General features: G+C 32.7%; 1 protein-coding gene across 1 annotated transcript in view; it reads right to left on the reverse strand.

Moving 5' to 3' along the window:
* Positions 1-12,905, reverse strand: part of Stxbp5 (syntaxin binding protein 5) — a 165,875-nt gene that overhangs the window by 12,318 nt on the left and 140,652 nt on the right. Inside the window, exons 27-28 of the mRNA XM_077802187.1 lie at positions 12,650-12,815; positions 2,673-2,784 (exon numbers count right to left, since the gene is read on the reverse strand). Of these exons, the coding sequence (XP_077658313.1) occupies positions 2,673-2,784; positions 12,650-12,815 (278 nt within the window). The remainder of the gene's footprint in view (positions 1-2,672; positions 2,785-12,649; positions 12,816-12,905) is intronic.

Genomic DNA, 12,905 nt, shown 5'->3' on the forward strand with positions numbered 1-12,905 from the left:
TCAGTATTTTAAGTGCTACAATCCTAATTCTGCTTTTTCTGTTTTATTTTTCAATGTTCCCAGTTATCTATGACTATATGACTATATACTTAAAAACCTATATTTAAAGATTTAGAATATGTTACCTCTTTCAAAGAAACTCATCCCACCTTCCTCACCCATTTGCTAGATTCTGAGGAGTCCAGCAGTCTGGGAAAATCTTAATGAACACTTAAAGTTTTCCAAGTCACTCAAATAATTTGAAGCTGTGCTGAAGTTTGTGTAGACAAAGGCTAGTTTGTTCCCAATTCACCCTTACTCTTAAATTGTAGCCCTTTGGGATTCTTGCAAAGAGGAAGAGTTATTTCAGGATTCCTGTCCTTGCCAGGCCTGGGAGACTATCCTGCAAGCCCTAACACAGTTATGTATCTCAGCTTCCTACTTCAAATAAGCAGAGTATTCCCGGATAGGTTCAGCACTCTGGATTCTCATGCTTTCTCATGGATACTATACTTCCTGCTAGAATTTGGAAAAGTTTGAAGAAGTGGGCTAGAGAAAGTCTATAATGCTGGAAGTGGAGCTTAATGGATAATATTGGTGGGGCCTAGGTAGAACAGAATGCTGACAGAAATGCAGAGAGTAAAGGCTGTACTGATGAGGTGTGTGATAGAAATGAGGACACTCTTGGGAATTGAATTAGAGGCCACTTGTGTTATATTTTGGCAATTTTTTTTTCCTTACATTTTGTCCATGCCTTGAGACTAGTGAGGCTGAGTTTAAAGGTGACAGACTATTTAATCTGGTAGAGAAAATTTCAAGGCAGCACAACATTCAGTCAGTGCCATAGATAATGCTGGCTGCTTTTAGCCAAATTTACATTACAATTGGGAGCACAGGGCACAACAAAAAGCATTAAAAAATTTGCAGTTTGGCCAGAATATATGTTTAAATTTAAGGTCAAGGAGGGTGAGGGTATTGAAGATTAGAAACTTTAAAAAGAAGCCAAGTACTGTGCATTGAGACAAAAGGAAAGATCACTTGAAGGCAATTCAGGAACAAGCAAGACCCTACTCACTGTAGGTTCAAAGGCTTTTGTTTGAGAAAACAGCTCTGAGGGCATAAGATTTGCTAGCACAAGACCACTTAGTGAATTTTTTTGCCTCTGTTCAGCTGTCTAGGGACTCAGAGACCAATGTAGACTTGGTCCATATAGGCATGGATTCTGCTCCAGTTGCTGGCGTACCCTGGCACTGTCCACTGATGCTTGTTTTGCAGACATGTAGAATCTAAGAGTTATGCAGTCATGGAGTTTCTACTGAGATTAAAAAAAGAAAAAAAAAACAACAAAAAACAACCAACCAAACAAAGAAAAAACAAACCCACAAAAACAAACACACACAAACAAAAAACTAAACCAAACTAAACCCTGGGCAATCAGGCAGTGTGTGTGGCAGTTATAAGTTTCTGAAAGCATACCTTGACAGGGCAATGAGTGAATCTGAGAGAGAGAAGCGGAAGCTGTAATGGAGATCCAAGTGACAGAAGCTAGGAATGGTGGAATACCCAATGAGGGAAGCTACAGGCAAGTAGAGCCAGCAAAAGAGAAAGGCTTTGTGGCTACAGCCAGCAAGGCTATAGGAGCAGGGCTGCCCAAGCATTTTAAGAGCTCACAATCATGCCACCATGGCATGCCAGACATGGAGCTATGCTTTGCATGCTGGATTTTGGTCTTGCTTTGGTCCCATTCTTACTATTTTTCTATTCTTTTCTTTTGAAATGGGACTGTTTGCCTTGTGTCGTTGCATCTTGAAAATATGTAACTTTCTTTTTGATTTATACAGGGGCTCATAGCTAAGAATTTCCCTTGAGTCTCAGAGGAGACTTTGGACTTAGACTTTTTAGCAATGCAGAATAGTTGATAATTTGGGAACTGAATGCATTTTGCATTGTGAGGTAGATATAAGTCTTTGGAAGTCAGAGGTTGGCTGTTACAGTCTGGATCTTAAGTGTCCCCCAAGGGCTCTTGTGTTAAAAGTTTGGTTCCAGCTCATGCCAGGGTTAGGACCTGGTGGAACCTTCAGGAGGTAGATCACAGTGAAGGGAAGTTGGATTACTGGGGATGTGCCTTTGAAGGGGAAATTGGGATCCTGGCCCCTCCTCTCTCTCTGGTTAGCTGCTGCATGCAGTGAGGAGCTCTGCAATATCACACACTCTCTACCATGATGTTCTTAACCTTACCACAGGCTCCAAATAACCGACTATAGACTGAAACCTCTGAAACTTTGAGCTTTTATAAAAGAAATCTTTCCTCCTTTTAAGTTGCTTTTCTCAGGTATTTTGCATGGACATGAAAATCTGACTGACACAGTTATTAACTAACGGCAATCACAGAAATAAAATAATGATGATCACATTTAGTGTAAATAAATACTCTTTAAATTATTCATGCAATTTGTGAATACTTCTTTTTAGCCACTTGAAACTATTCTGATTTTGGTTCCCTGAGAAACATATTTTCTTGATTTGGGACATAAAATAAATAAATAATTTTATTTATTCTTTTAAAATATGAATATATTATTCTGACAAAGAGGGAAAGAGTGAACATAATTTTATACATGTAAAAAAATTACATGACTTGAATATTTCTGTACTATGAAGATATATCATCCAAATTAAATAAATCAACTTACATAGTTCTTCTCTATCAAGGGACTGTGCACCACCTCCAAACAAGCCTTTAAAGAATCCCCTGTTTGGTGCTTCAGGTGTTTCTACAGGAGTGAAGAGTTCACCCAACATCTCCTTTAAAATCAAAACAAATGTAATTGTTAAAGCTTCAGAGAAACTAAACTGTATTAAAAACATCACTGTAAACTCTCCAATGTAACTTTAGAACATTAGCTTTTGAGATTCACAAACAAGTAAGCAGAATATTTCGAACAATCAAAGTACTTACTGAATTATTCAACAGTAAGTTTCTAATATACAATTTACTAAGACTAACTTGCTATTTGCTCCTTTTACTGGATTACCTTTTTTGCCTTTCAGACAAAGATGATATTTCTGCTTATACTGAATGGAGATTTTAATCTTCAAGACAAAATTTTCATGTAATTCTTATCGAGATCGAGAATTTATAATTTGGCTTTCTTACATTAGAAAGAATTATACTTTCTACTAGCAGGTCAAGAATTTCAGTGTAATAATAACAAAATATAGAATGAGAATTACAACCTTGAGCTGAGTTAGAAAATCAGTAACTTTTATATATCAGTTTTCTTTTTCATGAACAAATACAGGAAAATAATTATGCTAATATACAACTGGAATTTTATACAATTCTGTTAGGGACATGAGAAGGGTTCCTTTTACATTGTCAGATTTTCCTGAAATTACTGTCAATATTCTTCAGGGAACATTAATGGTAAAAGCCAGTTTAGAGAAAGGAAAGACTGCTGACATGCTACTGATTTTGCTGAGAATACATGAAGAAGGAAGAAGAGCTTCTATTAGAAATGGATGGTACAACATTATTTACAAGGCAGCTATAAAAGTAAATTAAAAATATATTGAGTTTTGGGATTGTATTTTTCTCTATTAAAGAGAAGCAGTTACTATATAAAGGCCAAGTACACTATGGCTCCAGGAAGGAGTTTTGCTGTACTCTAGTATTACATTATAGTTGGGGTAAATGTATGAATTTTCATGGTTACTTCCTTAGGGCTAGGCTAAAATAGAATATACAAAAGTTTTACTTTCAGACATATTCATGTTAATGTTGTCTCTCAAGTCAGATGGCAAACAGGAAGAGATAATTATTAATACTACAAGGCACAAGTTTCATTTATAATAGTTAAGTGGACTTAAGGCCTTCCATTTTAATTTTGTTTCCTTTGGAACTGAACAGACATTTCACAGAAGAAGAAATAGAGTCAAAAAATATATGAAAAAATGCTCATCTTGTGTAGTAATTAGAGAAATGCAAATTAAAACCACACTGAGATTCAATCTTATTCTAGTCAGGATGGAAATTACAAAAAATACAAGTAACAATAAATGTCGATGAGGTTGTGGGGAAAAAGGTACCCTCATACATTGCTGGTGGGACTGTAAATTGGTGCAACCACCCTGGGAAGCAGTATGGAGATCCCTCAGAAAACTTGGAATGAAACCACTGTTTGACCCAATAATTGACCTAATTACTCCACTCCTAGGTATATACCCAAGGGACTTAAAATTAGCATACTAATTTGACACAGCTCAACTCACATCATCTAAGCTATGGAAGGGCAACCATCCTAGGTGCCCTTCAACAGATGAACAGATAAAAAAATGGGGGATATGTACACAATGTAATATTACTCAGCCATAAAGTAGAATGAAATAATGGTATTTGCCAATAAATGGATGAAACTGGATACAATTATGCTAATTCAAAAAAGCCAACTCTCCAAAACCAAAGTCAAAACGTTTTCTCTGATATGCGGATGCTAGCACACAATAAAGTAGGGGTGGGTAGAATAGAAGTTTATTGGATTAGCCTAAGGGGAACGAAGGGAATGGAGGGGCGATGCAAATAGGAAAGACAAGAGAATCAACTGGACATAATTTTCCTATGTTCATATATGAATACATGACCACATCATGTACAACCATAAGAATGGGATCCTAATTAGAATAAGATACATCCCATGTTTGTATAATATGTCAAAATATATTCTACTGTCATGTGTATCTAAAAAAAATCCAAATCCGAAAAGGAAAAAATAATTGTTTCCTTCGGATTTTTAAAGTATACAGAATTGGAATAAAAACATCAAAAATTTAATAATTCAAACTTGTTAAAACTACCATAGATATATTGAACCTATTATCACATGGAATTATGTTAGACTCTATCAACATAAAATTAATTTTAGGCATATTTCCAACCTTCTTAAATTGTATTTTACAGATCCTAATTTATATTTATACTTTTGATAGATCCTTTTACAGATTTTATTGGTCTTAAAAATTACTTAATTCTATTGTACTGATATAACTATAGCAACAATAATGGCAATACAACTATTATTTGAGCGTCTAACATGTTAAACCAAGAGTAATATGATATTTATAAATAGTGATAGTAAAAGATGTGCTTACATTTATTTAACCTTACTTTAAAATTATGACTTATATTTCCTAACTTATTTTGTATTTAATGGGCTTGCAATTATATAAATGTAGAGTAGGAAATACAAGGGAAAAAATTACAATTGTAGAGAGTCACTGTATTCCATGTAGAATGAACATAAACTTTGAAAACAGATGTGAGTTGGATTCTTTGCCTTTTACTAGCAGAGGAAACTTAGGCAAATCAGTCTCTTAGACAAAGGTTTCTTTGATTTCCAAAAGGGAAATGATCCCTGTCACTCAGAAATATTAATAGGATTAAAGATAATAAACACATAAATGCCCAAAACAGATATTAATGACATAAATACAAAATATAAAAATATCCTTTTTTACAGAAAGAATTTCTTTTTTTGTAAGAAATAATTTTTTAGCAAATATACATGTCATTTTTCAATAGGTTAACATTAAAATCAGATATCTTTAAATGAAGTTTGAAATTAAATGTATTGTTAAGGTCTGTAGACAAATCAAAATAACACCTGGTATTTTGCCAGAGAAATGTTAGAGTTCGTAAACAAGTCTGGATGGTGCCTGGCAAAATGTCAGAGGGAGTGGTTTAAGAAGTAACAAAAGTGAGCCATTAAGTGTGGAGATTCCTTATTGGTTGACTGATGTATCTAGTTTATGCTAATTAAGATAAGCTGTGCAAAATGTATAAATAGCTCTGTATAAATAGCCTACAATAAATGGCTCCTATTCCTGCTGCATCAATCTACAGAAGTTATTCGTCACCCCCCGGCTATTCTGCTGCAGCCGGACTGCGGCAATGTATGAGGTTACATTATCCACAGTGTATGAATTTGGGGAAAACACTAAATAATATGTGCTTTCCATGTACTTAAATAAAGATTTTTAACTGTGATTAATTTTATTATTTAGAATTATTAATGAGTAGTAAATGTTGGTAAAATCTAAAATAAACTTGTATTTTCTTTGGCTATCTTCCAATGTCTATGCATAGTAAACTACATCTAGGACTTTTAAACTAATCTAACATGTAAATACACAGAAACAAATGCACTTATCTGATTTTTCACTCTTGGAACTTACCTCTCTTATATGTGAGTTAACAAGCTTGGGTAGTAAAATTTAGGATTAATTTCATAAATGAATCAAAGTTTGGGCTTTGGGTATCATTGTACACTTTTTTCTAATACACTAAATAACATCAATTTTAATAATTTTAAGAAAAACCTATGTTGTAAGACTATTGAATCTAAAAAATAAGAATGCCAGAGATAAGTGCAGCTATATACTTCATACCAAAAGTATAATACATTTAAGAAAAGTTAATAGTTCAACTGGAATCAGTTTTTTATAGTGAGTACTTGAGGTTTTACTTATAAACATTATCTTGAGGTACTTAGTAAAGTTACTTACTACTTGTTTAATTAAATGATGTTTTACTTCTGTTTTTTTTTTTTTTTTAAATACGGTGCTGAGGATCAAACCCAGGGCCTCACACATGCAAGTAAGCGCTCTACCACTGAGCCACAACCCCAGCCCTTTATCTCTATGATTATGGTAAGTTTTATTTAAGGGATCAAAATAGTCTCTTTGGAAAAATAAGATTGTAAGCTGCTTTGTGTTTTTGCTTTAGAGTATGATTAAAATAATGCTACATAAAGAAACTAAAGCATTTCAGTCTATAAACATGTACTTTGGCTAATTGCCTTTCAATGATAATAAAAATTCCTCAATTTATTATTTTTAAAGAGTTTTTTGAAGCATAATTGAAGTACAAAATTGTACATATTTAAAGTGCACAATTTGGAAAGCCACCTTATGTATATGCCCATGAAATCACTACTATAATCAAGATTATGAATATATCTGCCACATCCAAATTTACTTATGGTTCTTTGTGAAAACTCTTCTCACTTCTCTATTCTCTATCCTCAAGTAACTGCTGATCTGCTTTCTTTACAATATATTTGCATTTTCTTGAGTTTTACACACAATATGTACCCTTTTACTTTGCTTCTTTCACTCAGCATAATTATTCTGAGATTCATAAATGTTGATTATATCAACAGTTTAGAAAACATACAAACAAACAAACCCTGAACAACTAGGATTAGAATGACTGGGTGTCTGGTTTACAAAAATTTAACATTTTAAGAAATTGTTAAACTTTTCAAAGTCGTTCTGTATTATATTTCTACCACTACTGTATGAGAATTCTATATCCTCTGTATCTTTGCCTAAAACTTGACATGGTACTCTTTTAACTTTTACTATTTTTAACAAGTATTTAATGGTGTTTCTATGGAATTTTAATTTGCAGTTCCCTAATGATGAGTGATGCTGAGCATCTTTTTTTGTGGTGAAATGTTTTTTTTTAATAATTTGACCATATTTTTAATTGGGCTGTTTCTTTGCTGTCAGTTGAGATTTAGATTTAGTACCTAATCTATTCTAGATATAAGATTTTACTAGATACGTGCTTAACCAAATTGTAGTCTGTGGCTTGTCTTTTAATTTCAACTAAGGGTCTTCTGAAGAGTAGGCATTTTAAAGTTTGTTGAATTTATCCAATTGTTCATTTATAGACAGTGCTTTTGGTATTGTAGCTAAGAAATCTTTGCCTAAACCAAGGTAACAAATATTTTCTCTTATGTTTCTTGTAGAAATTTTATAATTTGGGGGTATACATGTAGGTCCACAGCCCATTTGAGCAAATTTTTGTGTATAGTATGAGATATGAATGAAAGCTCATTTTTGTTTTTGCATTTCAGTATTCAATAGTTTCAGAATCATTTATTGAAGAGGCAATCTTTTTCCACTGCACTGCCTTTTTCAAAAATTAGCTGACCATATAGTATATACACACATACACAGGCTTATGTGTGGATAGTCCATTCTGATCCTTTGACCTAATATGTCTATCTTGATGCCCATAGCATGTTCTTTGGATTACTTTATAATTTACTTTATTAGCTTTATAATAATTCTTAAAATAAGGCTGTTATTAGCCATTCAATTTTTTCTTTTTTGAGTTATCTTGCCTATTTTTCTCTTGCATTTACATATGAATTTCAGGTTAAACTTTTTAATTTCTTACAAAAAAATCCAACTAGGATTCTGATTGGATTGTCTTGAAAATATAGATCAATTCTAGAAGAATCAACCTCTTATTGAGTTCATGAGTCAGAATCCATGAATGAGGTGCATATTTCCATTAGGTTTTTAAAATTTTTCTTTCGTTAATATTTGTAGTTTAGCTGGAGGTCTTTCACATTGTGTGTTGAATTTATCTCTAAGCACTTCACATTTTTGTAGTTACTGAAAGTAATATTGCATTTTAAGCAATAATGTTCAAATTTTCACTACTAGTACACAGAAATAAAACCATTTTTATATAACTGATCTCACACTGTGCACTCCTGTAAAACTCAGTTATCAATTCTAGAAGCTTTCTGGGTAGATCTTAATAGATTTTTTAATTAGATGATCACATCATCTATCAGTAAAGACAGTTACACTTTTTCTTTCCAATGGGGATATTCCAACCCTCACACCCTGCCTTCTGTTCCTTGCCCAAATGTTCAGATTAGAACCTTAAATATAATATTGAATATAAGTGCTGAGAGTGAACATCCCCTGGATGTGAGTTTTTCTTAGATGTTCTCAAAATCTCTTTTTATTCCATGTATGCTGAGATTTTTGTCAGGATTGAATGCTGGGTTGTTTCAATTGCTTTCTTTCTTTCTTTCTTTTTTTTTTTACTTTTTGATATGATGAATTACATAGGTGAATTTGTGAATGTTAAATCAGCTGTTTTCCTGGAAAAACCCTCACTGGCTCGTAATGTATTTTCTTTTTAAAATACTGTTGAATTTGCTAACATTTTTAGAATTTCACATTGATATCTGTGAGAAATATTGATTTAAGTGTAGTGTTCTTGTTATGACCTTGTCTAGATTTGGTGTTAAACTAATTTTTGGAAGTTATGTAGAAAAGTTATTTCTTCCTGAAATATTGAAAGAGCTCAACAGTGAAGCTATTTAGGTAGGCCTAGAATTTTCCTGGTCCAAGGTTACTAATCTCTATTTCTTTAGTTGACAAATACAGTATTAATTAGATTATTTTTTCTTGAGTGAACTTTGATAATTTGTGTCTTAAGGAATTTGTCCATTTCTCGAAGTTTTTGAATGTATTGACATAAAGTTGTTCATCATATTCCATTATTCAGGTAATATCCATAGACTACATAGTAATAAAACTTCTTATTCCTACTACTGATAAGTAAATTTTCTTTGTAATCAGTCCCACTTGAGATCAATTTTGTTGTGTTGTTCTTCTCAAAGATCATGGTTTCAGTGATAATTTTGTTCCTATTTTCTGTTTCACTGATTTCCAACTGGATATTATTTTAATCTATGTACTTAAGTTCTTGATTTTTCAGTTTCTTAAAGTGGAAACTGAGGTCACTGCTCTGAGATCTCCTTTTATTAAGTAGGCCTTTAGTGCTATAAATTTGCCCCATGTTTAAATACTCAAGTTATTTTTTTATTATTGTGCTTTCAAGTTCACCAATATTTTTTCTGCCATGTTTAATCTGCTGTTAATGCCATTTGTCATATTTTTCCTCTCAAATACTGGTTTCTCATTTCCAGAAGTTTGACATTGGTCTTTTGTATTGTCCAAGTCTCTAAGTTTTAAAAATATCTGGACAGTTATAAATACATGTTTTAATATTCTTCTGTGCTGATTCTAACATCTATGTCTATGATGAATATCGGTGAATATCCTCATTGTGAGTCATGTTTTTCTGTCTCTTTGCAGACTTGGTAATCTAACTGGATCAGAGATCTTGAGATTTTTACCTTGTTGGGTACTGGATATTTTTGCTTTCCTCTTAAGTTTTCTAGAGCTTCCCTCTGGTATATTAGGAGTAATTTTGAGTCTTTTGGGTCTTGCTTTTTATGATTTATTAGGCAGATCTGGAACACTGGATGAATAATGGCTACTCAAAGATATCAGGTTCTAATCCCTAGAAACCAGAAGTGTTACCTTGTACAGAAAAAAGGGTCTGTACAGATATGATAAAGTACCTGTCCTGGGGAATTTATCCTTGATTACCTGGATGGGTTGCAAATCCAATTACAAGTATCATTTTAAGAGGGAAACACAGAGAAAACTGTGACACACACAGAAAAAAGAAGGCAGAGTGAATAGAAGCAGAGATTGGAAAGATGTGGCTATCAATCAAGGAACAGCAGTAGCTAATAGAAGCTATAAGAAGCCAGGGATGGATTTTCCTCTAGAGGCTCTGGAGGTAGAAAGGCCCTGCCAGCACCTTGACTTTGGCTCAGAGAAATTGATTTTGTACCTCTGGCCAGACTCATGAGTAAATAAATTTCTACTGTTTTTGGCTACTAAGTTTGTGGCAATTTGTTAAGCACTCAGGAAAATAACATACCCATGTAAGTTTTTCCAGTCTGGCTATTGGTAATAAGCCCTGTTCCTGGACCTGGGATCACGCATGGTTTCTGCTAATCCTTTATTCCTTTCAGGTGGTTCTTTCCAGGTCAGAGAATTCAGTCACATGTACAGTGACTGAACAGTACTCTCCTGAATACTCCTAGAGGACTCCTAGAGCACTCCCTGAAGACCTCCAGGGTTCTCTCTGTCTGCAGCTCTTTCCACTCTAACTTATTTGGTATTCCCAAACTCTTAGTTCTGCCTCCTTAAATTGGGCAGTCTGTCAGGCTTTGCCTCAATAACTTTTCTTCATGCCATATCCTAGAAACTCCATGAAGGCACTAAGACAAAGGGATACTACCTTTGTTTCCTGTCTTTCAGGAACTGTTTTTCTTCCTTGCCAGATGTCTAGGATGTTAAAAACTATCATTTCATGAATTGTGTCAGGCAAGATTGTTTCAGTAAGGCTGTTTATTCTACCTAGGCAGGAAACTCCATTAATATTGGCAAACATCTGCATTTATTTTTATGCTTTTTGGGTAAAGTGAAACGAATGTACAATATAAAAGGACATTCAGGAAACCAATAAATAGTGTTTATAAATAAAATTCATAGAAGTTTTCATTTAACAAGTCTTATTGAAAATTCAGAAGTAAATAAAATGTTAATATTATCCAAAAATTCTATTGTAAATTCCTTGAAGAAAGTCCTAAAAAAATTTCCTTAAACACATAAGTTTACTATGGCTGCTACTAACTTTCATTAAAAACAAACAAACAAACAAACAAACAAAAAACTGACTAAAAGAGAAAATAAATTATCTCAGAAAAGTAATACGTTTAGAATTTTGTATAGTTCATACCACAATTCAGATTGAAATGAATTGAGAATGTACTCAATTGTTTGTATTACTTCTTAATATAATAATGTTTTACTAGTGAAAGAAAACACTAAAAGGAAAATCTTGAAGGTTTACCCTTCTCATTAAAAGCAAAATTTTACTTCAAAGCTTAGGAATCTTTGAAAAACAACTTTTACCCAATGTAAATGGGAATTTAAATCTAAAATATAAGCTATAATTTTCTTTTACTCTCAAGGTTAACAATAATATCATTCAGTATAAAGTTCTCAATAAGCAAAACATACTGAAAAAAAAACAACATATAACATTTATTAAGCACACTCTATAAGGCTGTATAAGTATTTTATGTGTATTATCTCCTATAATCCATACCTACTGTCTTGGATACATATTATTTTATCCTAATTTTAAAGACGAAGCTCAAAGACATTAAATACATATTTAAAATCATATAACTTATTTAATATTCAAGGGTGAACTTGAATTCAGTCATATTCTAAAAATAGTAAGCAGCAAACTCAAATTTCCTTTTGAGTAAAATTCAGCTAATTACAAGGCATTTATATGAAGTCCTATTAGATAGTAGTTTCCCCTAAATTTCAAATATCAAGAAATATTTTAACTCAATATTTCAAGACTTTTGTTTTAGAACATGGAACTATAATAATTATTTTTAATACACATGCAAGCTAACAAGGTACATTGATACTAAAAAAAACCCAAAAAACAGTTTCTTATTTAATGCATTTGTTCACAGCCTCTCATAAAGAAATCAGTGAAATCACTCAGAGAAAAACTGATACTTTTCTTTTAGGTATAAATATCCTTGTGTATATAGAATATATAAAAAGGAATCACATAATTTGCCCTAAAATATATAATTATTTTCACATTGAACTACTTGTTTAAAAAGGACATATGTGCATGTGGGCAATGGGTATAAAATATATATATAGTTTTTCATATTTATTTTCTATCCCTGAAAAGATAAATATGGATCAATAAGATGAATTCTCTGTATAAAGATGCTTTTATCATAGGTGTTTCAAAGTAGTGCTCTGAAAGTCTAACAAAAAGGTTTTGAACTTTCTCAAGTAGGCTCATTTGTACACTCCCATGAGAGAAACAAACAGACAGCATAAGGGCCTTTACAGAATACATTACCTCTGAAGAAATCACAGTAAAATTTTTGTTATTTACCTGAAGATTTTCACAGGTCTCTTGACTATATGTAAGTCTCTGAATTTCTGTAGGTGAAACAAGATATAATGCTTGTCCATTGTTGGTGAAGCAGAATGTTCTGGCTATCCGCATATTGGTGAGAGGCAAGTAATACACATCCAACAGAGGCCTTAAACTTGGCAAACTTGAAAAAATTAAAAACTTATTAACAATAAATACGGCAGGTTTTAAGTCGTGAAAAGAGTAATACAGAAGTTAAAAATGGCAGGGACTT

The sequence above is a fragment of the Urocitellus parryii genome, chromosome 8 (assembly GCF_045843805.1).
Source record: "Urocitellus parryii isolate mUroPar1 chromosome 8, mUroPar1.hap1, whole genome shotgun sequence".
NCBI lineage: Eukaryota > Metazoa > Chordata > Mammalia > Rodentia > Sciuridae > Urocitellus > Urocitellus parryii.